Source organism: Schistocerca cancellata, chromosome 1, assembly GCF_023864275.1.
Source record: "Schistocerca cancellata isolate TAMUIC-IGC-003103 chromosome 1, iqSchCanc2.1, whole genome shotgun sequence".
Lineage (NCBI taxonomy): Eukaryota > Metazoa > Arthropoda > Insecta > Orthoptera > Acrididae > Schistocerca > Schistocerca cancellata.
In genome coordinates, this window is record NC_064626.1 from 1,063,713,103 (window position 1) to 1,063,737,854 (window position 24,752).

Genomic DNA, 24,752 nt, shown 5'->3' on the forward strand with positions numbered 1-24,752 from the left:
AGAGAGAGGGTGAGAAGAGAGAGAGAGAGAGAGAGAGAGAGAGAGAGAGAGAGAGGGTGGGAAGAGAGAGAGAGAGAGGGTGAGAAAGAGAGAGAGAGAGAGAGAGAGAGAGAGAGGGTGAGAAAGAGAGAGAGAGAGAGAGAGAGAGGGTGAGAAAGAGAGAGAGAGAGAGAGAGAGAGAGAGAGAGAGAGAGAGAGAGAGAGAGAGGGTGAGAAAGAGAGAGAGAGAGAGAGAGGGTGGGAAGAGAGAGAGAGAGAGAGAGAGAGGGTGGGAAGAGAGAGAGAGAGAGAGAGAGAGAGGGTGGGAAGAGAGAGAGAGAGAGAGAGAGAGAGAGGGTGGGAAGAGAGAGAGAGGGTGGGAAGAGAGAGAGAGGGTGGGAAGAGAGAGAGGGGGTGGGAAGAGAGAGAGGGGGTGGGAAGAGAGAGAGGGGGTGGGAAGAGAGAGAGGGGGTGGGAAGAGAGAGAGGGGGTGGGAAGAGAGAGAGGGGGAAGAGAGAGGGGGGAAGAGAGAGGGGGGAAGAGAGAGGGGGGAAGAGAGAGGGGGGGAAGAGAGAGAGAGGGGGGAAGAGAGAGGGGGGAAGAGAGAGGGGGGAAGAGAGAGGGGGGAAGAGAGAGGGGGGAAGAGAGAGAGGGGGGAAGAGAGAGAGGGGGGAAGAGAGAGAGGGGGGAGGGAGGGGGGAGGAAGAGAGAGGGGGTGGGAGGAAGAGAGGGGGGTGGGAGGAAGATAGAGAGGGGTGGGAGGAAGATAGAGAGGGGGTGGGAGGACGATAGAGAGGGGGTGGGAGGACGATAGAGAGGGGGTGGGAGGACGATAGAGAGGGGGTGGGAGGACGATAGAGAGGGGGTGGGAGGACGATAGAGAGGGGGTGGGAGGACGATAGAGAGGGGGTGGGAGGACGATAGAGAGGGGGTGGGAGGACGATAGAGAGGGGGTGGGAGGACGATAGAGAGGGGGTGGGAGGACGATAGAGAGTGGGTGGGAGGAAGATAGAGAGGGGGTGGGAGGAAGATAGAGAGGGGGTGGGAGGAAGAGAGAGGGGGATGGGAGGAAGAGAGAGGGGGATGGGAGGAAGAGAGAGGGGGATGGGAGGAAGAGAGATGGGGGTGGGAGGAAGAGAGAGGGGGGTGGGAGGAAGAGAGAGGGGGGTGGGAGGAAGAGAGACAGGGTGGGAAGAGAGAGAGGGGGGGTGGGAAGAGAGAGAGAGAGAGAGAGAGAGAGAGAGAGAGGGAGGGAGGTAGGGAGGTAGGGAGGGAAGGAGGGAGAGGGTGGGAAGAGAGAGAGGGGGGGGGATGGGAAGAGAGAGAGGGTGGGGGGGGGGAGAGAGAGAGAGAGAGAGAGAGAGAGAGAGAGAGAGAGAGAGAGAGAGAGAGAGAGACTTTTAAATCTAAACTGGCAGAAAAAGTAGGTTCAAAATTATTTTTATATAAATTGGGTTTTATTTTTCATTGCAAAACATAAAATTCATCCCTTGTCAGCTTCAGTACTTTCCCACCGAACACAAACAACAAGATTATTATTAATGAAGTATACTTACAGGGTGACATAGGAGAAACTAATCTTGGCGCAAATGATTTCATTTCTTGCAACATAGATGCAACCCTCGATTCAGCAGTACGGGCTCCCCTGGAAGGGACCTTAAAACAAAGCGTAGTTTGCATCCTAAGATTCCAAGCATTATGAATATTTTCCCTCTCCGCATGTAAATTTCTACCCTCATCATGATCAGGTTTAGAAATATTACTAGCACCATCACTACAACTGTCGACATAGCTCTCTTCTCCTTCTCCTTCTTCTTCTTCTCCTCTTCCTCCTACTCCTAATCCTAATTCTTCTTCTTCTTCTTCTAATTCTTCTTCATCTCCTCTTCCTCCCCTTACCCTTCCTCTGTCTTCTTTTTCTCCTTTATCTCGCTCATTAGCTGATTGAACTTCTCCACAAACTGGCACTTCACTTGCTAACAAAATTGACATACTTTTTCCTGCAATGCAAGTATCCTTCAGGTGAGGTGGAATGGTTTTGGAAGAATCAGTGTTAGCAAAAACAAGTTTTTCTGGCTGAATAAACTTACTTTGGTCTTCTTCCACACAATAATTTGAAGGAGGCATTTCAGCACTTGTAGGAGGCATTTCAGCACTTGCTGAATGGACTGCACCCTTAACTGGTGAAAAAAATTGACCATCGTTGACTACAGTGAGGCTCAATCATTTGCGAGTCTGCACCAAAGGGCAAAGGCTCTATGTCATGATTCTCCATGCCCTGATCAAGAGGTGACTGTTCTAAATTCTTAGAGTCATTTATTGCCACTTCATCCAAAAACTTATTCAAATCTGAGGTAAGCATTGATAAAGAAGTATTAACACCAATATCTCTAAGATTCTGAAAACTGTCTGTTGCACATGGAGTATGGAAGTCTCTTAGAATGTCACTTGTATTCACTGATTTGTCACAAACAGAAGTTTCCAGTGGAATTGATGGGGTAGCAGATTTTGAAGTGTTATTACACCTTTTGTCACCAGCTGCACCTGAAAATACAATACAATAAATGTTAACATTATAAAACAGTCATGTTTGTAGCTTTTATGGGTACAAACTTCACAGATTTATTCACAGGCTAATAACAGTTTAAAGAAAAAATTAATTTGGTGCAGTGAAATATTTTAAGATATAGTGGATGGTTTAATATTGAGAATTAGTATTATTGGCATTAATGTGAAATAAGAATGTAACTGCAAGTGTTTGCCCACCAGATGGTACAACCTGGTGATGAGCTTCTTACTGCTTATGTACTGAAAACTTTACATTCAAAAACTCTGTAATCACAATGGATAATTTATGCACGACATAAAAAGCCTTTGGTTAACAAAAACAATTTTCAAAGGACAGCAAAATTTTAATACCAGGCTGAAACATCCTCGCTTTTTCATCTGGCTGTACATAAGAGTAAAAGTAAAAACGTGCGCCTTTATTAGTCCTTGTTTACTATGATTTAGTTTTGTGAATGTGTTTTAAGAAAAATCACTGAGGCGTTATCAATTACATCTTGAAATCTACATTCCAGGAATGGAAACAATAAATATTTATAATAAAACATTGAGCTCATATAAAGTGCAGCAGGGCAGAGTTTTGTGTCAATTTGAATAAAATCATATTTGGCCACAATCATAACAACTTTAACGCTGATGCATCAATCGACTTTGTACGAGACTACTTCTGGGCAACTAACTTCTCGATTCTGGTGATGGTCTTCCCCTATATACCGTCTACTTTTGGGTGTTAGGTGGCTACTGATTTCATACTCTGGGATGCCATTGGATAATTTGATGTAAAGACTGCCATGGAGGGGTGGATGGCTGTAGCAGCTTGTAGCCAGGGGAAGTGTTTTTCTGGAGCGAGACATGAAGCTGCATGACAGTTCTCTTGCAGCTGCTTGTCTATACTGTCAAAGCTGGGTTGTGTGGGTTTGCTGGCCAGCGAACATATGTAGTCCAATAGACTGGGATCACTGGCAGCCAAGTCAACAGTAACCTATAACTTTCCTACCTGTCCATGCTGTTATGGCATTTAAAATTTTCAATTCTCTTATTTTCTGCTGCTGCATGCACAAATGACACAGCAGCACACAAAGTTCTCAAAAATTGAGAGTTACTTTGAAACTTCCTGCAAGTAAAGGCACAGAAAATCTGACAAAAAATAGATAGAATCCAGCAGTATGCAAAGTGTCCAAAGAAATTGATTTCACTTGAAGAAAGAGTCACCCTAAGTGAACCCAGGAACAAGAAAGACATTGAAGAAGTGCACATTTACCATCACAATTTTTTCTCTACCAATCTCGGTTGTAGTGACAAGCTTCACAGGAAGACTACATCAACAAAAATAAACAAACAATGAACACACAAGGTGAAACAAGTAAGTTGTCACGTTGATCAAGGTAAACATGTGGAACTAATTAACCTTCTGTTGGGTGCGGTGTTTGTCGCAGCGAGATCGGGCGCGGTGTATCAAATTGATCACACCGTTTATTCACGTGATCATTTATTAAATTCTGTTCACAAAACATATTATAAGTGCCAAATACATTTAAAGCAAGACAAAGATGACATACGAGCACAACTGCAGTAGAAATATTCATCATTCAGATTTTTTATCGTCAATGTTGGGCTTTAGTAACAAATGATAAAAATGTCACTTTTTCATTTGCTTCTTTATTATATTTCACTAATAAACACATTACAAATGACAATTATCTTTACAGAAAGGCTATTATGACACTGGAGCAGAACAACAATGATATTCATTTGTTTCATCATCACTTTTCGACTGTGGTAACAAATGCGGAATTTTTCCGCATTCAGAGCAAAAAGGTTCAATGTGTATCAAACAGATAGGCTTCTGACAGATTTTGCAACAATATTTTGTCAGTCTTTTTTTATTCTGTGCCTTTTCCTGTTGATCCCGGTCCCTTGTTCTACGTTTCTGCTAGTGTCTTCTGCTTCTTCTTCACACGTTGGCCTATATTGTTGTAGCCGCAGTTGAAGATCTCTGTGAATTCCTGAGGTAGACTAACGCATATGAAAGTTGCTTCAGGAATCCTTTTCTTTGGATAAAATTCTCGTTGTTGTCATAGTAAAATACTTGTGAATTGATTCCACTCATATTGATCATTGCAAAAAATATGACCATGGGCCAACGGCACACATTTCTTGCTACATTGTATGAAACGGTCAACTTATCTGTAGTGTCGACTCCACCTTTGGTGCTATTGTAAAATGTTACAATGGATGGCTTCTGTTTATCTCCAGTGTCAGCATCTACTGAATTATCTTCATGCAAACTTGATGCCAAGATAACACACTTCCCCTTTTTAGGAACGTAGGAAACCAGAGTACAGCCTTTCTTGAAGCCAAAAAGTGAACTATGGACAGTCCTGCCTTTACTGGTAGCAAACTCCAGAGGAATCTCACACTTGTTTTTCTTCATCATCTCAACAAAAGAAAGATTTTTTCTTCTTAGCTCTTCTATCAAACCAATACTAGTAAACCAATTGTCTGCTGTCACATTTAGACCTGACTGATAAATTGGTTCACACAGTCGCAGAACAACATCTGAAGGTTTATTGCTAACATGGTACAATCCTTCTGGCTGCAGCCCAGCATATATTTCCAGATTATAGAGATAAAATACTTAGGAATCCACAAGAGCATATATCTTAATTCCCTATTTGTTTGGTTTGCTAGGTATGTATTGGTGAAAACTGCACCTTCCATGGCATCCTTCAAGTTTCTCATCTACTGTAACGTTTTCTCCGAGAGTGTAGGATTTCTGGCAATTCTGTACAAACACAGAAAATATTTCCCGAATCGCTGTTATCTTGTCTAATTTTCTCCTTTCATCGCAAGTCACACGATTGTCAAATCTAAGGCACTGCATGATGAATTTGAAACGTTTTATGTTCATAACGAGACGAAATTTTTCAATTCCATCCCCATCACTTCCCCACAGATATTCTAAGCTTTGTCTGTTACTTTTGTTAACACCAGCCAAAAACAGAAGACCAATGAAAGCTTTTAATTCAATAATATCTATAGGTTTTGCGTCTCTCTCTCTCGCTGAAAAGAAGCTTTGATGCTCTCAGTATACTGATTGGTATACAGAACTATAAGCGACAAAATGTCGTCATCTATGAAGCAATTCCAACATTCCAAAGGGGTTCTCAATGCTTTTGCCGCACCTATAGGACCAGGTAACTTTCGAATAATATTGTGGGCCCTGAAACGTACTCTCTGCGATGGTGGAACTATATTCCATTTTATCTCTTTGTCCCTTCCGGTATGATAATGCTGGCTTTCTTCAAGTACTTCCTCGTCATTTTCACTGTCGTTTTCCTCTGTTTCTGACTCTTCCTGCCGAACTTCAACTGCGTCATCACAATCTGTGTCTACTTCACCTTCAAAATCCTCTTGAACTGTATCATTATCCTATTCGAACATTTTTTGTATTTCTGCAACACGATTTGGGGATAAAATTCTTATAAAATAACGCAGTCAAACATTCTTAACTGACGATCAAACGGCCCAAAAAGAAAATAAGTGCATTACACATTGTTTATTAACATTGTACTACTTACTAAGTTATGTTAATAAACAAAGAAATGAATTGTTGAAATGCAACACGAACGGGCGCAGTGTATCAAACTGATCAATCAGCACATATATCGACAACAGAGCAGTCGTATCGACACTGAAGCACACAACAATTACAAGCGTTCGGAAAAGGCTAGCTACTAGCGAGTAGGCGTCAGTGGTGCCACTCGTTGACAAATAATTTACAGTAAACTTCGAGGTGTATCAATTTGAACAGCTGCGCCCGACGTAAGGTTGAAAAAGCTGTAAAAGAGATACAATATGCAATTCAACTTCCCCTTAGATAAACTGAAAACCACAGAGATAAAATATTTACAAAACCACATATAACAGACCATGATCTGATACCAGCAGAAAATTGACTTCATTATGATTAAACAGAATGATCATTTTATAAAAAACACCAACAACAACACACACCAGAATGATCATTAAGGTAGTAACACGAAGACTGACCTCTGCTGATATCAGTATGTTACAGAACCTATGCATATATGATAAATTAAGACACCTCTACTCAGAGACCATATTTTCTACTCAGAGACCATATTTAATAATCAGTTTTTGTTATATACAAAAATAGTCAACCACTAATAAGATGTAGACTCAGAAGATGTATCTGTAAAAGAACATAATGTTTACATTGTGTATACTGTTAACAGTATGAAGACATATAGCAGCCATAAGAAACAGTACAATGAAAAATATCTCCTAAAGAGCATCTCTTACACGTAATTATCTTCTGTAGATACAAAAGAAAGAATACATCTTCCTACACTCCTGAATTATGTAGGTCATACAAACATCTCAGTCATTTATCTGCAAGGCGGGTGTCGCGACTCTTGACACGCGCCCGCACATGTGCCGGCGCCATAGCAAAATTACACGAACTACAGTATGAATTGTTGCTACACAGGCATTATTCACCTGATATGGGTCCATCAGACTTCCACCTCTCCCCAAAATTGAACTTTTTCTTAGTGGACGAAGATTCACTTCAAACAAAGAATTGATAGCCGGAGTTGTCAACTATTTTGCAGGCCTGGAGGAAACTCATTTTCGAGATGCAATCAAGGCACTGGAACATCGTTGGACTGAGTGCATTAATCTACATGGAGACCACATTACAAAATAAAAAAAGTTTCAGTGATGTAAGCACTTAAAAAAAAAACCTTTCCAAGGACTTTTCAAACCATCCTCGTACACAATGATACCACACTGTCACACCAATAAAAGCAGTTTATAAAAGTTCTGTCAAGAGCACAATCATCTCGTTTTATACATACATAGATAAAATTTCTTTATTCAGTGAGATGCCTAACATAATTTCCTCTTGACACAACTTCATAGTTTACGTTTTATTGACGTGACAATACGTCGTCATTGTGGATAACACAAATCGATTACTAAGAGATGATCATTGCAATGTACAATACCTACATTTCTCATATAATAGGTGGCCAGAAACAGTCTAAAAGCTTGTAAGGATGTTACAGGGGATGTTGGCAGAGAAATAACTATTAAGAAAAACTTCAAAATCTTGCGCCATTTCCAAGTTATTTAGCACTGAAGTTAGCCCCAATCTGGCAGTTTCACATGCAAATTCAAGCACTTGCACGCACTAAAATGGTGTGATACATAGACATCTGTGGATCTCAGATACAACGCTTGTTGAAACGCTCATTACCATTTAAAAAGTGCCCTTTTTTTTACGTGGTAAATTTAATGTAGGTGAGCAAAAGCTATGTTTGATCAGTAGGAGGAAGCCAAACAAGGAACATGTTTGGCGATACCAACAGGCAGCATGAATTTGCACAAGCGACAATGTGATTGGCTAACATCAATGCTAAATAACTCTTTAGTGCTCTAACATATTGAAATTTTTTCTTAACTATTTTTTCTCAGAACAACCTCCCCTATGATCTAACCATAAGAACACACAGACAATGATGGACACAATACCTTACTACATCTAGAAATAACTTGATATAAGGAGACACTTGCCATGGAGTGGCTACGCTACCAGTCCGATAATCCTAGTCAGAATGTCAACATGTAACTGAGGGTAAGACAGGCCCAGCCCAACTCTATAAAGCTGTCATCCACATGGAGGTTAGGCTGTGAGCTGCATTCATGAGTGGCAGCCTGCAAGACGGTTCTACTGTCTGCCGAGTTCTGTGACATGCCTCACAACTGCATGCCCAGATCTCATATGTGGAATCTATGCAGATCAATACACCCTGCAACATACTTACAAGTTCTTCAGACTGTTTCTGACCACACTATGTATAAGAACTTTGTAGATAGTACATCATAGTAAAATTATTTGTACTGTCTTACTTTAGTAAATTAAATTTGACGAAGTAACAATTTCTTCATATAAATTTTGTTACAAGCAGCTGTTGTCAATAAATGTCAAAATTTTGTTTGCAAGCAGTTGTTATCAATGAATGTTAATAAGGTTTCTATGACCTACATCATTCTGGACTGCAGACAGATGAGAATATTACACAGGACAACGATGGAAAAATGTTTTTGCTGAAAATGCCTTTTTCTTATGTTTTTAGAATGGGAACTCTAAATATGATACTTAAAAAACTGTATCACCAACCATTTCTTCACATTTTATGGTTAAATTTATTAAATTAAGAAATTTTTTAAAGAATTTAACATCTTTTATATAGTTAAAACAATTTTTAAAAAAGGAGGTGAAATGAATGTAGGTGACGTAGGTAGCACTTCTGAAAAACATTTGCTGGCAAAAAAAAGGTCACTTCTATTTTTGTGTTAACAGACGATATTTTGTTTACTGCCAACCTAACCTCACTTTCCCATTTCCTGTACATGTGCTCAGTACAATGTCTAATCATAGTTGTAAAACTCTGGTACTGGTGACAGTTTTTGTTATATTTGTGGTGAATTTGTGATTTTAAAAAAATTACCGATTTTGTGAAAAAGCTTTACCTATCATACTTTGGATCTAAACTAGGTGATCAAGATAAATCTTGGGCACCACATAAGGTATGTTGTGTGTGTGTTGAAGATCTGAGAAAATGGTCCAAAAAGCAGAAAAAAGCCTTTAGATTTGCTGTTCCTATGATATGGAGGGAGCCAAGAAATCATTCTCACAATTGTTTCTTTTGCAGTGTTGATATTACTGGTCATAATTCAAAAAACAAGAAGGTAATAAGCTACCCTAACCTTCCGTCCGCCGTCTGACCAGTATGGCGTGGTGTAGATTTGCTGGTTCCTAAACCACAAGATGATTTAAATTCTATTCCAACAGAAGCATTTTCTGATGTGCAATCTGATTTAGATGAACCATATGATGATGAATTCCTTTGTAATACTGAAAATCTAGAGCCCGAATTGTTTACTCAGACCAAGCTTAACAATTTGGTTTGGGATCTGGGCTTAACAAAAGAAAAAGCTGAATTGCTTGGCTCTAGATTAAAAGAAAAGAACTTATTGGCAGTAGGAACCTGCATATACGTGTACAGAAACAGAGAGCAGCAATTTTCCAAGTTTTTTCAACAAGAAGGTGATTTAGTGTACTGCTCAGACATTCCTGGTCTGATGAATGAGTTTGGTATTGAATACAAAAAGGAAGACTGCAGGCTGTTTATTGATTCATCCAAAACTAGTTTAAAGGCTGTTTTCACACAATGGTAAAATGTATTCATCTATACCTGTTGGACATTCTGTACATATGAAAAAAGCTATGAAAACCTAGAAATAGTGCTAAATGAAATAGGCTATTCCGCTCATGGTTGGACGATATGGCGATCTAAAAGTAACATGCATGCTCCGTGGTCAGCAAGGTGGGTTTACCAAATTTCCATGTGTCTTGTGTGAGTGGGACAGGAGGGCTAGGGATCAACCCTGGCGCAGAAAGCACTGGCCTGTGAGGGAGTCTTTAAAACCTGGTGAGAAGAACATTCTACACAAAAACCTTGCAGATCCAAAAAATGTACTCCTACCACCTCTACATATAAAATTAGGCCTAATGAAACAGTTTGTAAAGGTTTTGCCTAAAGATGGACCATGTTTTAAGTATCTCTGCCAAAAGTTTCCACACCTTTCTGAAGCTAAACTAAAAGAAGGTGTCTTTGTCAGACCTGACATTAGAAAAATGTTGTTTGATGTAAACTTTGAATCCACAATGTCCTTAAATGAGAAAGAAGCATGGGTATCATTCAAGCCAGAATATGAAACTTCCTGGCAGAATATGTTTCTATTATAGCCACAATATTAAATAGGTTTAAAACTTTAGGATGTTTAATGAGCCTGAAAGTTCACTTTTTGAACAGTCACCTCGATTACTTCCCGGACAATATGGGAGATGTTAGTGAGGAGCAAGGAGAGCATTTTCACCAGGACATTAAAGTGATGGAAAAACTCTACCAAGGTCGCTGGAACACCAACATGATGGGGGACTATTGTTGGTCACTTCACCGAGAAGTTCAGCAAGCAACTCATTGCAGAAAACACTACACAAGAAGCTTCAACGAAAAAAGAGAAAGAAAATACAAACCAATTCCAGCTGACAAGTGAAACCTCTATTAACACATATCATTGGTTTAAGTAGCTTACTGCAAATACAAACCATACTTATGTTGTAACAAAGTGTTTCATTAATTTCCCTGTTTACCGTATAGTGTAGGATTTTTGTACTATATAAAACTATCGGTGATACAAAAAAACTAAGGCTAGATTTGGATTCAGTTCATAAACAATGTTCTCAAAAAAAAATTCTATGGCCTGTGTTATCTACGTTTCTCGTAAATTAATGCTGTCTTTTGAGTGTATCAGTGACTATGAATTAGTAATTTTTTTAGCTCTACATATAAAAAGAAAATGAGCAGGCTTAGTTTAAAGTTATTTGCTCATTGTCCTGTAAAACATTGCACCAGCCACAATGCAGCACCGCAGTGAATTCTGTTCTCAAATGTGGCATAAGTTGGTAGGTGTTCATAAGCAGCTGGAAAATGCCCTGAGTACTGTCAAATGATTGGCAACTACTAGGATTCAGTGTGTTGAGAGAGCTCTCCACAGTAGTTTACCAGAAATAACAAAGGTGCCTCAAGTACTATCCTCTCCTGCAGATCCTGTCTCCTCTGCGAGAAGTACAGGACCTGTCACAACTAATCCAGTTTAGTACCAAAATCCACATAAGCAAACAATTTCAGTGTGCTGTGTTACACTGAAACTAAGACTGAGCCCCTGGGTCTTGCTTAACCTGTTGGGAAAGTAGTTGTGTTCAGTGTCAAGGGGAGGCAAACACAAAAGAGTAGGGGTCTATTAATCATCAGCAGTTCAAACATATGGCCAATAATGGTACTTCTTAGGCAAATGCAGCAAGAGTCAGGAAGATACACCAGCTGCACTCAGTGTGTATGTGTGATGGCCTCATTCAACATGTTGAAGAGACCACTGAGAGAACAGGGAGTAACTAACTGCAGATTGTGGCACACATTGGAATAAACTTTGTCTGTCATCTGGTCACCGAGGTCATGTTGAGATCATTCCAGCGACTGGCAGAGAAGGCCGAGATAACAGCCCTGCTCATGGGGTTTCAATGAAGCTCACAATCTGCAGAATTATCCCCAGAACTGATCTTGGCCTCCTGGTTCCGAGTTGAGTGGAAGGATTGAACCCAGATATCTCAAAAGTTCTATGACAAGCTTCTACTCCTTGTATTAGCACCATAGAGTCCCCCTAAATGTCAGGTGTGCACACAGGAATTACCATATTTACTCGAATCTAAGCCGCACCTGAGAAATGAAACTCGAAATCAAGGAAAAAAATTTTCCCAGATCTAAGCCGCACCTGAAATTTGAGACTCGAAATTCAAGGGGAGAGAAAAGTTTTAGGCCGCACCTCCAAATCGAAACAAAGTTGGTCCATTGTAATATGAAACACAATTTAGGTCGAATGAATGACGATACAGCTACAGTAGCTTGGTTCGAGTCGTGAGCTTAGCAGTTAGCTTTACCAGGTAGCCATTGCTACGCGTCAGGCGATCCATCTGTATTTATACGGGTACCCTTCCTTTTTCGTGTGCTTCGTCTGGTTTGAATTGATTGTTTATTTTTCTTTGATCTGATAAGTGCCGTTCTCTTTGTTATAGGTGTTTACGTCACTCTAAGCTGAAAATGCATTACTGTACTGTGTCGTGCATTGTTTGTCACTTTCTGATAATGAGTGTTTACGACCTGTCGCCGCTCGCGGCATGGCTTGCTCTTGTGCATGCTACTGCCGCCTTTTTTAAGAAAAAGGAATCGTCTTATTGGCGAAACAATGGCAAGAGCTGCTAGTTGCTGTTACTTACAATACTGCTTTCTTTGATAATGATCAACAAGAACCAAATAATAGACTGCATATGATAGAAGATGTTCTGAACGAGGGATCTGCGGAAATTTTTCTCTATTTGAAAATCTTTGCAGACGCCTCTTTAGTACATTAAATTCTGCACAGAACTTAGAGTCATCTTAGATTCTTAGATTTAAAAATCTAGTCAATTGCCGTGCTTCATTTCTGACTGCATCACTATTAGGCATAAGAATAAAACGAATATAAACATGACATGATATGTATATTCTTCCACCTTTGCTGTTGTCTCACTCTAGTTTCGTAGTTTATTAGGCAGACAGGATTTGAATGAGATAGCAGGAAACATGAAAGAATACATGGCAAAATGTTTATATTCGTATTATTCCTATGGTAAAGAAAATACTGCATGTGATTCACAATTCATAATAATTCCTATTAGCAACCATCTCTTCTCACAGGTAGGAAAAAAATTCAGAAATCAGAATGTAGAGTTGGCCATGCTGACAAACATCCCAAACAGTCTTGCCAGTCAGATTTTCGTAGTACATTGAAATGCTGCTGCACTCGAAGATGAACAAAACGGAATTTGTATTTACTTCGTTGGATAGTGTATGAAAATGCAGTGGTCGAAACTCGTGGTGGAGAAAAAAAGCTCGTTTTCCAACTTTTTTTTTAAATTTATTTACTGACGCAGAGGTTTTGGCGCCAGTATTTATCTTTCTTTGTGCCTCCAAAGCATGCCTGCGTAGCGCTACATATATTCGACTGCAGAAGTTAGTTGTGGTGGACCTACCAACATTTTTCAGAACTTCCGCTTACTTTGCACTCGATTCTAAGCCGCAGGCAGTTTTTTGGATTACAAAAACTGGAAAAAAAGTGCGGCTTAGATTCGAGTAAATACGGTATTTTACATTGGGTGACTCTCCATCCAGCCCAGATAATGACAGATGTAGAAGCCCCGGAAGTACTAGTGGAAGATTCGAAGGAATGCTTCCCTTCCCTTCCCTTCCCTTCCCTTCCCTTCCCTTCCCCCCCCCCCCCCCCCCCAAAGTGATAGTACTCAATTCTAATAGTTAAGTGCCAAAGCATTCACAACAAAGAGCCAGAGTTTGAAATACTCCTTAAAAGCAGTGAAGCTCACATAATAATAGGTACAGAAAGCAGTTTAAAACCTGCAGTGAGATTTTTTTGCAGCAAAATTTAAGCGTATATTGAAAGCATAAGCTAATGGGAAATGGAGGTGGTGAATTCATAGTATTAGACAGGAAATTCAAATCTACTGAGACAGAAATTAAAGCTGCTCATGGGATTGTTCACAAAAACTCAGTATCAGGGATGGGCATAAAATTATAATTGAATTCTTCCATCGACCATTAGAATCATACCCTGATGTAACTGAAAACATTATAGAAAACCTCAATTCACTCATATGTAAGTTCTCCAATGATACTGTTGTACTCATAGGGTCATACAACAGTCAACTGGGAAAATTACAGATTTGTTAGTGGTGGACATGACATCCTGTGAAACAATACAAAATGCCTTCTCTGAAAACTAACTAGAACAGACAGTTCAAAATCCCACTACTAAAGATGGAAATATACTGGATCTCATGGCAACAAATGGATGTGACTTCTTTGAGATGTCAGAAATGTAAACTGGTTTCAGTGACCTTGAAGCAGTTGTGGCAACAATGATTACCAGAGAATAAAAAACAACAAAAACAAGTAGAAAGATATACATATTCTGTAAAATCAGACAATGGAAACTCCAGGTAGGAATACCATCAATATAGAAAAAGATAGATTACAACTTACCGTAAAGATAACACCCAAGTTGCAGACAGGCACTTTTAGAAGACACTTACGCATAAACTGTCAGCCACAGCCTTCGTTGGAAAAAGAGAAACACACACCATTCTTTAACATAAGCAAACACACCTCATGACTGCCAACTCTGGCAGTTCGGGCCTGAAGTGGCAGTAAACATCACTTCAGGCCCAAGCTGCCAGAGTTGGCGGTCATGTGTGTGTGACGTGTATTTGCTTGTGTGATTGAATGGTGGGTGTTTCTCTTCTTCTGATGAAGACTGTGGCTAAGAGCTTATGTGTAAGTGCCTGTCTGCAACTCATTATGTTCAGTAAAGCAGATAAAGAAAACAGTAGTGTCATATTTGAAAGAGGAACTTGATACTTTCAGAACAGGGAAAGGAACATGTAGAGGAGCGATGGCTCAAATTTAAAAGAATAGTTGACCATGTACTGGAAAGATATGTACCTAGTAAAACAGTCCACAATGGGAAGAATTCTCGTTTGTATGCAGTTACTGCAAAGGAACTTCTAAAGAAATAGAGACAACCACATGACAGGTATAAAACAAGACTATAGACAGAGATGCTGTCAAGAAACAAATGTGTGAAGCCTTCAAAGACAACCATAGCAGAATATGGTCCAACAATCTTTCACAAAACCCAAAGAAATTCTGCTTGCCTGTAAAGGCTTTTAGTGCCACCAAAGGTAGCATCCAGTATCTCAGTTATGAGACAGGAAACCAAACTGAGGGTAGCAAAGCATATGCAGAAATGTTTCACTCTGTTCTCAAATGTTCCTTCATCAAGGAAATCTCAGAAGTAATGCCCCAATTTAATCCTCGTACCACTGAAAAGATGAATGACATCAGTATTAGTGTCAGTGGGTTTTCAGAGAGGTCACAGTTCGTAGTAATTGACGAAAGTCATCGAGTAAAACAGAAGTGATTTCTGGCATTCCTCAAGGTAATGTTATAGGCCCTTTGCTGTTCTTTACCTATATAAACAATTTGGGGGACAATCTGAGCAGCCATCTTAGGTTGCTTGCAGATGACGCTGTCCTTTATCGACTAATAAAGTCATCTGAAGATCAAAACAAATTGCAAAACTATTTAGAAAAGATATCTGAATGGTGCGAAAATTGGCAGTTGACCACGAATAACGAAAAGTGTGAGGTCATCACCATGAGTGCTAAAAGGAATTTGTTTAGCTTCTGTTACATGATAAATCAGTCTAATCTGAAGGCCGTAAATCCAACTAAATACCTAGAAATTATAATGACAAACAACTTAAATTGGAAGAAACACACAGAAAATGTTGTGTGGAAGGCTAACCAAAGACTGCATTTTACTGGCAGGACACTTTGAAAATGTAACAGATCTACTAAGGAGACTGCCTACACTACGCTTGTCTGTCCTCTATTAGAATACTGCTGCGTGGTGTGGGATCCTTACCAGATAGGACTGATGGAGTACATCGATAAAGTTCAAAGAAGGGCAGCACAGTTTGGATTGTCAAGAAATATGGGAGAGAATGTCACTAAAATGATACAGGATTTGGGCTGGACACCATTGAAAGAAAGGCATTTTTCATTGTGATGGAATCTTCTCACAAAATTCTAATCACCGATTTTCTCCTCCGAATGCGAAAATATTTTGTGGACACCAACCTACATAAGGAGAAATGATCACCACAATAAAATAAGGAAAATCGGAGCACGTACAGAAAGATATAGGCGTTTGTTCTTTCCGCGCGTTATACGAGATTGGAATAATAGATAATTGTGAAGGTGGTTTGATGAACCATCTGCCAGGCACTTAAATGTGATTTGCGAAGTATTGATGTAGATGTAGATGTAGAAATAGCTGAAGTTGTTGAAATTGAACAAACCTCCAGGCCCGATCGAATTACTTTCGTACTCTATACTGAATTTGTGGCTGGGTTAGCCCCTCTTTTAACTATAATCGATCATAGATTCCTCAAACAAAAAACCACGTTTAAATGGTTGGAAGAAAGCACATGTCACAGCTGTAGCCCAACAAGAAAGGTAGCAAAAGTGATCCACAAAACTAGGGTCCAATACCCTTGAGATCCATTTGTTGTAGAATCTCAGAACACATTCCAAGATCAAACATAACAAAGTATTTTAAACAGAATGCCCTCCTCTTCACCAACCAGCATGGATTCCGAAAATATCGCCACAGGAAATCCAACACGCCCATTTCTCACATGACATACTGAAAGCGTGGAACGAGATAATCATGTAGACGCAATATGCTTCGATTTCTGAAAACCATTCGACTCAAGTACAAACATATGGCGAATCAAATGAAATTTGTGACTGGATTGAGGATTTTTTAGAATGAGGACACAGCACGTTATCCTGGGTGGAGAGTAAGCGACTGAAGTAAAAGTAACTTCAGATGTGCCCCAAGGATGTGCACTGGGACACTTGCTGTTCATGTTATATATTAATGATATTGTCGACCATATTAATAAAAACCTCATACTTCTTGCAGATGATACAGTTACCTACAGTACAGTAACAGCTAATTGAAGTTGCACAAACATGCAGTCAGACCTTGATAAGATTTCGAAGTGGCGCAAAGATTGACAAATGTAAATGTAAAACTCTGCACCACACAGGAAAATATTATTGTGTTATGACTATAACATCAAAATGACCAAAAATGTAAAACTCTGTACCACAAAGGACAAAAAGTAGTATCTAATAACATTAATGAGTCACAGTTTGAATTGGTTAACCTAGATAAACTCCTGGGTGTAACATTTTGTAGGGATATGAAATGGAATTATCATATAGGATCAGTTGTGGGTCAAGCAAGTGGCAGACTTATGTTTATTTGTAGAATACTTGGGAAATGTATGCAAACTACAAAGGAGATTCCTTACAAATCAATTGTGTGCTCCTTCCTAGAATATTGCTCAAGTGTGTGGGACCTGCATCAAATATGACTAACAAGGGACATTCAAAATATACAGAGACACCAGCATGAATGGTCACAGGTTCGTCTGACCGATGAGAGGGTGTTACAGTGATGATGGAGAAACTTAACTGGCAGACTCCTGAAGATAAATGTCAACTATCCCAAGAAAGCCTACTTACAAAATTTCAAGAACTGGCTTTAAATGAGGACTCCGGCAATATAATGCAGTCTTCACCCCCTGCATATTACTCCCGTGGGGATTTTAACGACAATATTAGATTAATGACAGCACACATGGAGACGTGTAAACAATCATTCTTCCCACACTCCATACAGGAATGGAACAGGAGGAAACACTAATAACTATTAGAAAGGGACTACGCTCTGCCACACACTTTGCAGTGGTTTGCAGAGTATAGATGTACATGTAGAGGTTGAAATGTCTTTGTAGGTAACACAAACTAATCACTAAAATGTGATCTTATTCACGGAAGCAGACAGTGTGAAAGTCCATGTTGCCGAGCTCACATTTTTGGCTAAGGTTTGCAGACAACAAGTACATCATACGGCTGCAAAGGGAAGCAGAACTATGCAAATTTCATCACCACCTCAACAGCTTACATAAAAACATATAGTTCACACTAGAAACAGAAAATAACTGAATCATTCCTTTTCTGCTTACAGAAGTATACAGAATATGTAATGTCAAATTAAAACACAAAGTGTACAGGAAACCGACGCACATTAACGTACATCTACACGTTGGGTCGCATCACCATCCAGCACAAAATAACTCTATGCAATATACTGAAAACCCTAACGCACTGGATTAACAACACTGACAACTTTGAACATGGACAGAACAAGCTCTGGAAAACAATCCATGAGAATGGATACAGCAACAAGGACATACAACGAGCTATGAGGTGCAGTGAAGATAAAAACAAACAAAGGAATAAAAGATCTTTTCCTTGTGCCTGCTTACCTTACATGAGAGCATCAGTGACTGAGTATGCAAGATGCTGCACCATGGAGGAAATAAACCAACATTCCAAAGCAGTCACAGGATCAGACATCTGTAACGCCCATGAAAGATTCGGTAGATGTTCTTCACACTGCAGGCATCCATGAAATCCATTGTGAAGATGGCAATGTCTGTGTGGGTGAAACTGTGAGACCGAGTAGCAATCACTTGCTAATCACAGCATGAACACTTACGTACATCTGAAGGAGCAGAGCAAATCAGCTATGACTGAGCATCACCAGGACTGTGGCCAATCTATGAAGAATCTCTTGTCCTTGTGCCACAACCGTGGATGTAGTATGGAAAATAAGAGGTCTGCTCACCAGCCAGCAGCTTCCTGATCCAGGTTTGACAGTATAAACAAACGACTGGCAGCTGACACTGAATGTAAATAAATATAACACACTGCACATAGGTAAGGAAAGAAATCCACTGCTATGCAATTACACTGTTGGTGGCAAATTGCTGAAAACAGTAACCAAGGTAAGATATACAGGGATAATCATCGGAAGTGATCTGAAGAGTAATACTCACCTATAACAAACAATAGGAAAATAAGATAACAGACAGAGATTCATAAAAACAATCTTATGAGAATGTAAGTCGTCCACAAAAAAAGTTCCTTACAAAACACTTGTCCAACCACTTCTTGGGTATTGCTCATCATCAGTCTGGAATCCTCTCAGGACCGGATTACTCAAAGAGAGAGACAAGACACAATCAGCAGCAGCTTGTTACAGTACAGGATCATTTAGTCAGCATGAAAGCATTACAGATATGCCCAACAGACTCCAGTGGCAGACGATACATGAGAGACATAGGCCATCATGGAAGTATGAAATTCTGAGACAGCACATTCCATGAAGAGCTGCACCACATATTACTTTCTCCTATGGATCTCCCTAAATGACCGCAACAACGAACATTGAGTAATTAGAGCTGATATGGAGATTTACTGACAATCATTCTTCCCAAGTGCCATTCATGAATGGAACAGGAAAGGGGGGGGGAATCAAACTGGTGCTGGAAATACGCACCACCACACAACATAAGGTGGTGTATCGAGTACAAATGTAGATGTATACACAGCAGAAGCTCTGACTGGTGAGGATGCGTTGTACTTTTCAAGGGAACTCCTCAAAGGTCACCTTGTAGATTTAAGCAATCCTTCAAAAATATAATTCTGGATGGCTATATGAGGATAAGGACCTCACTCCCAAATGCAAGCACAGTGGCTCTCCCTTACTCTCATCATTCATGTAGTCTGTAGTGAAAAAATGCTTTTCTGAGCTGTTACATGTGTCTCTGTAGCACCCAGCAAATGCAAACATTAAAACATTTATCATCAACACAACAATAATTTTACCTTTTCTTCTATTCACTTTTTCATCAAACTGACTTTCATCATCAGACATACTTTTTGAAGAATCAAAGCCAGTGTCTTGTGAGCTGATACTTGATGCCTTATCAGGAGAAAATCCTCCATTATCACAAAAGTTTTCATGCTTCATGTCTTGTGAAAGCTGTTTTTTCCATGATTTTAAGCAAAGTTTGTAGGAATCTGGTAACATTCCTGTATAAAGATGCAAAAATAAAGATCAATTTTAAATATGTACTTACAAATAATGATACATGCAGAAGTCTTTATTACATAATTTTGGGAAATAGATGCCACATATAATGCCAACGTTGTAAATGGGAACATGACAGAAAAAATTATTTTACAGTAACAGCAATATATGCCAAATTTGTTTATCCACAGCCACACTCACACACAAACTTTTTAAATAGCATAAATATGCATGGCAGTGATTTTCTTCTTTTAAAGAGTAAGAATTAAACCAGTAAATATGTATGTTCTGTTTTATTTATAATATTCAGAGTATTAAACATGTGATGGAGAGTTCTGCTGCTTTGCAAATCTTTCAATATTACAACGCAAAGAGATAAATCTTTAAACAGCAGCTTGGACCACCAGGAGGATCAACCATCCTCTGCACTCACCAGATATCTTCCACAATCTACCAAACTTTCTCAGCCTAACTTATCATTTTTAATATTTCTCTTGAGCAAAAATAGTATCTATAATGTAATCATAAATATCTGAAACAGATGTAAATTTTTCATTCATTTGAAAAGCTCCAAATGACTCTTGCTCACACAATATAAAACTCATAGTATCACCTACACAGTCTTAAAACAGTGAAACAAGAGAAACCAATAAAATGACAAGGTTTGAGCCACGAATCTCATTACTTAATCATAATCCAATCAACATAAATGTTAAGGGTCAAATGGTATGTACTGAATTAAGGAAAATGTAACTACTTGCTACAGATGGTCAAAGACTCATTAAGAACTATTATATCATTTTCCTCAATCCTTATTTAACACTTGACTGCCACAAGGCCACCACCAGCCACAGTAGATCCTTAAGTCTGATGCTGTGTGCCCGCCAGTGGCCACAGCACAGCCTCATGCTGGACTCTGTAGCCTAAACTGGCCAGGCCTGGTGGTGAAACATCCGTCACTATGCATGCAGCAGTCAGCGTGTTGATAAACCATGTAATAACATCAAAAACATCAGCCTGAGTAAGATTTTCATTTCCATTATTGTTGCATTTCATTTGGCAAATATGTGGGTCAGTTCAAGTACATTCTACACTTCATTCAAGTAAGTTCTGCTGTAATCTGTTTGGAACTTTTCTCAAAAGATGAAATCAAACATTAAGAATTTTCTATAACATGTATTAATTAGTTTTAAACATTAATTCCTTAATACACTCAAATTTTACAAGCAAACTGTCATTAATTGTGTGTAGTTCAATTTAGTTTTGTTATAATCAAATTAAAAGCTCACACACACTCATACACTGTATTTACTCGAATCTAAGCCGCACTTGAATCTAAGCCGCACCTGAAAAATGAGACTCTAAATCAAGGGAAAAAAATTTTCCCGAATCTAAGCCGCACCTGAAATTTGAGACTCGAAATTCAAGGGGAGAGAAAAGTTTTAGGCCGCGTCTCCAAATCGAAACAAAGTTGGTCCATTGTAATATGAGACACAATTTAGGTCGATTGAATGACGATACAGCTACAGTAGTTTGGTTCAAGTCGTAAGCTTAGCAGTTAAGCTTTACCAGATAGCCATTGCTATGTGTCAGGCGGGTCCGTATTTATACGGGTACCCTTCCTTTTTCACGTGCTTCATCTGGTTTGAATCGATTGCTTATTTTTCTTTGATCTAAGTACCATTCTCTTTGTTATAGGTGTTTACGTCACTCTAAGCTGAAAATGCATTACTGTACTGTGTCATACATTGTTTGTCGCATTCTGATAGTAAGTGTTTACGACCTGTCGCCGATCGCGACATGGCTTGCTTTTGGGCGCGCTACCACCGCTTACAATTTAAAAAAAAAAAACAGAGAGAGAGAGAGAGAGGAATCGTCTCATTAGCAAAACAATGGCAAGAGACTGCTATATGTTGTTACTTACACTGCTGCTTTCTTTGATAATGATCAACAAGAACTAAACGATAGACTGCGTATGACAGAAGACGTTCTGAACGAGAGTTTAGCGAAAATTTTTCTCCGTTTGCAGGCGCCTCTTTAGTACATTATATTCTGCATAGAAATTACGAGTCATCTTAGATTTAAGAATCTTATCAATTGACCTGGCTTCGTTTCTGACTGTATCACTATTAGGCATAAGAATAATACGAATACAAACATGACACGATATGTATATTCTTCTGCGTTTGCTGTTGTCTCACTCTAGTTTCGTAGTTTATTAGGCAGACAAGATTTAAATGAAATAGCAGCAAACACGAAAGAATACATGGCAAAATGTTTATATTCATATTATTCTTATGGTGAAGAGAATAATGCATGTGATGCACAATTCATAAAAGTTCCTCTTAGCAACCATCTCATCTCACAGGTAGGAAAAAATTCAGAACGTAGAGTTGGCCACCTTGACAAACATTCCCAACAGTCTTGTCAGTCGGATTTTCATAGTACATTGAAATGCTGTTACATTCAAAGATGAACAATACGGAATTTGTATTTACTTCGTTGGATAATGTACGAAAATGCAGTGGTTGAAACTCGGGGCGGAGAAAAAAAGCTCGCCTTCCACCTTTTTTTTAATTTATTTACTGACACAGAGGTTTTCGCGCCAGTATTTCTCTTTGTGCCTGCAAAGCATGCGTGTGTAGCGCTACATATATTCGACGGCAGAAGTTAGTTGTGGCGTCACCTACCAACATTTTTCAGAACTTCCGCATACTTTGCACTCTATTCTAAGCCGCAGGGGGGTTTTTGGATTACAAAAACCAGAAAAAATGTGCGGCTTAGATTCGAGTAAATACGGTAAGCTAACTTCTTCAGTATGTTTATTGACAATTATTCAAACCTTTCAGATTTTTTTTTTTTTTTTTTTTTTGCTTGGATGACATCAACTGCAAATCAGGCAGAAATGTTTATTTCCATTAATATTTTCAATATTACCCACATGAGGATTCCTCTGCTCAATGTACAGAGCTGCATGCAATTAACTGTGAGGAAATCTACATGGTATGAGTGGGATGAAGAGCCATACACAGTCGGCCCATACAACTTCAACAGCAAGTCAAGTCTGCTGGGGCAGTCAATGGTTACACATATCAAATGGTCATAAGTGCTTTTAGCACTCACTTTCTCACATTCTCTTTATAGGACAGGGTTGTAGGGACCTGTACTCGGCTTTGCTGTGGCAAAATGGAGCACGTCTGTCATCAAGCATGAGCTTCGACATCAGTTCATTGTCTCATCTCAACATCATGTTGCTGCCTCACACACTAACTGTCACACATGGTGGAGTGCAATAGTGGATCGCATGTTATGGCGTCCTGGAGCGTCTCGTCAAATGCTGTTTTTCTAGTTCCAGAAATGTAAATACTTTTTGGAAAAAATAACAGTGCTTAAATTTTCAGAAAACATTAGTTGGCATGTTTTAATGTACGGGAAAGTTATTTGAATATCACAAGGAATTTTTTTTGTTTTAATTTTTTTTTCTTTTTTTCTTTTTTTTTTTTTTACGTAGATTATATGCCAACAAGAAAAATGGAGGAGCTTTCAGATAAAATTAAGCAAATAAACATCAAAATGTGAAAAATAAATACTGAATTCAATAGAACAGATCTAAAAATTGATGAGCAAACTAGGAGACTCAAGGAACATATTACAGGCTTGCTTGACAAACAGACTGAATTCAGTCAACAAACAAATAAATTAATGAAAACTATGTTAAACCTAAAGGGCGAATTGTATTCTGTAATTAGTAAACTATGTGATTTTTCTTAAGAAATGAAGTAAATGAATAGTTCAAGGAACCTACCACTCATTTTAATCAATTCCACGAGTCTGTTTGCTGGGATTCAAAAACTAATTTCAGACCTAGCTGAAGACTAAGGATCGATTGTATAAACATAACTGCTGTACTCAGAGCTATATCGTGCACGAGAAATGCTGTGACTATTACACTATCCAATCACTTGTCAAAATCCTGAATAACTACTTACTGCAGCACAGACCAACAAAAGACATGCCCAAAGAAAATTAATGAGGTTCTGTAAGTTAACGACAGGTATGTGGAGCCATGTCAACTCCAGTGCACTAGGTTTCTTGCGTGAGGATCCACGGCATGAACTACCCTATGGAGGTGGTCCCACAGGTTCTCATCTGGGTTTAAATCCAGGGAGTTTGGTAGCCAGTGGAGTATGGTAAACTTACCCTGGTGCTCTTCGAACTGTGCACTTAAACTGCAAGCTATGTGACATGATGTATTGTTCTGCTGGTAGATGCTATTGTGCCAAGGAAAAACAAACTGCATGTAGGGATGGCCATGGTTCCCAACGATAGATGCTCTTTGTGTGATCCATTGCACCTACCTGAATGACAGTATCACCCAGCTAATGCCACTAAAACATTCCCCCAGAGCATGAGCTCCCTCCTCCAGCCTGGACCCACCTGAAGATTGTTGTACAGTGTTCGTTGTCAAACATTTCATGCCCGATGGAGCATAAAACGTGAATCATCGGAAAAGGGCACCTGTCAATGCCCAGCTACAGTACTGATGTGCAAATTCCAGCCTTCGTCAGTGGTGAACAGCTGCGAAGGCCCATATGTAGCAACGATCGCTGAATGGTTAGTGAGGAGACACTGTTTGTAGTCCCTTGATTCATCAGGGCAGTCAGTTGCTGAACAGTTGCACACCTATTTGCCCATTAAATCTCCACAGTCGTCATCTAGATCTATCATCTATGGCCTTTGGTGCACCACAGTTGTCTCAGCACTGGTTTTCAATAGCACCATTTCATCACGCATGTTATACCTTAACAACAGTGGCATATGAACAGTTTACAAACTAAGCCTTTTCAGAAATGCTTCCACCTTTGGCCTGAAAGCCAATGATTATGCCCTTTCGGGTGTCAGATAAATCACTCAAGTTTCCACATTACG

The 24,752-nt window shown here is 39.4% G+C and overlaps 2 protein-coding genes across 6 annotated transcripts in view; both read right to left on the minus strand.

Annotated features, from left to right (window-relative positions):
* LOC126090623 (uncharacterized) overlaps positions 1-2,200 on the minus strand; it is a 131,268-nt gene extending 129,068 nt beyond the window's left edge. Inside the window, exons 1-2 of one of the 4 annotated variants that reach the window (XM_049907001.1) lie at positions 2,070-2,127; positions 1,536-1,979 (exon numbers count right to left, since the gene is read on the minus strand). In XM_049907001.1, the coding sequence (XP_049762958.1) occupies positions 1,536-1,979; positions 2,070-2,127 (502 nt within the window). Of the gene's footprint in view, positions 1-1,535 lie in introns of all 4 variants that reach the window. The other 3 variants (XM_049907000.1, XM_049907002.1, XM_049907003.1) reach the window with 3 other exon arrangements.
* LOC126090669 (uncharacterized) overlaps positions 2,156-24,752 on the minus strand; it is a 144,954-nt gene continuing 122,357 nt past the window's right edge. The window contains exons 6-8 of one of the 2 annotated variants that reach the window (XR_007521262.1): positions 19,619-19,825; positions 7,069-7,219; positions 2,427-2,523 (exon numbers count right to left, since the gene is read on the minus strand). Coding sequence is in view for 1 of the 2 variants with exons in the window: in XM_049907004.1 (XP_049762961.1) it covers positions 2,156-2,523; positions 19,619-19,825 (575 nt within the window). In the remaining variant the exon portion in view is untranslated. Of the gene's footprint in view, positions 2,524-7,068; positions 7,220-19,618; positions 19,826-24,752 lie in introns of both variants that reach the window. The other variant, XM_049907004.1, reaches the window with a different exon arrangement.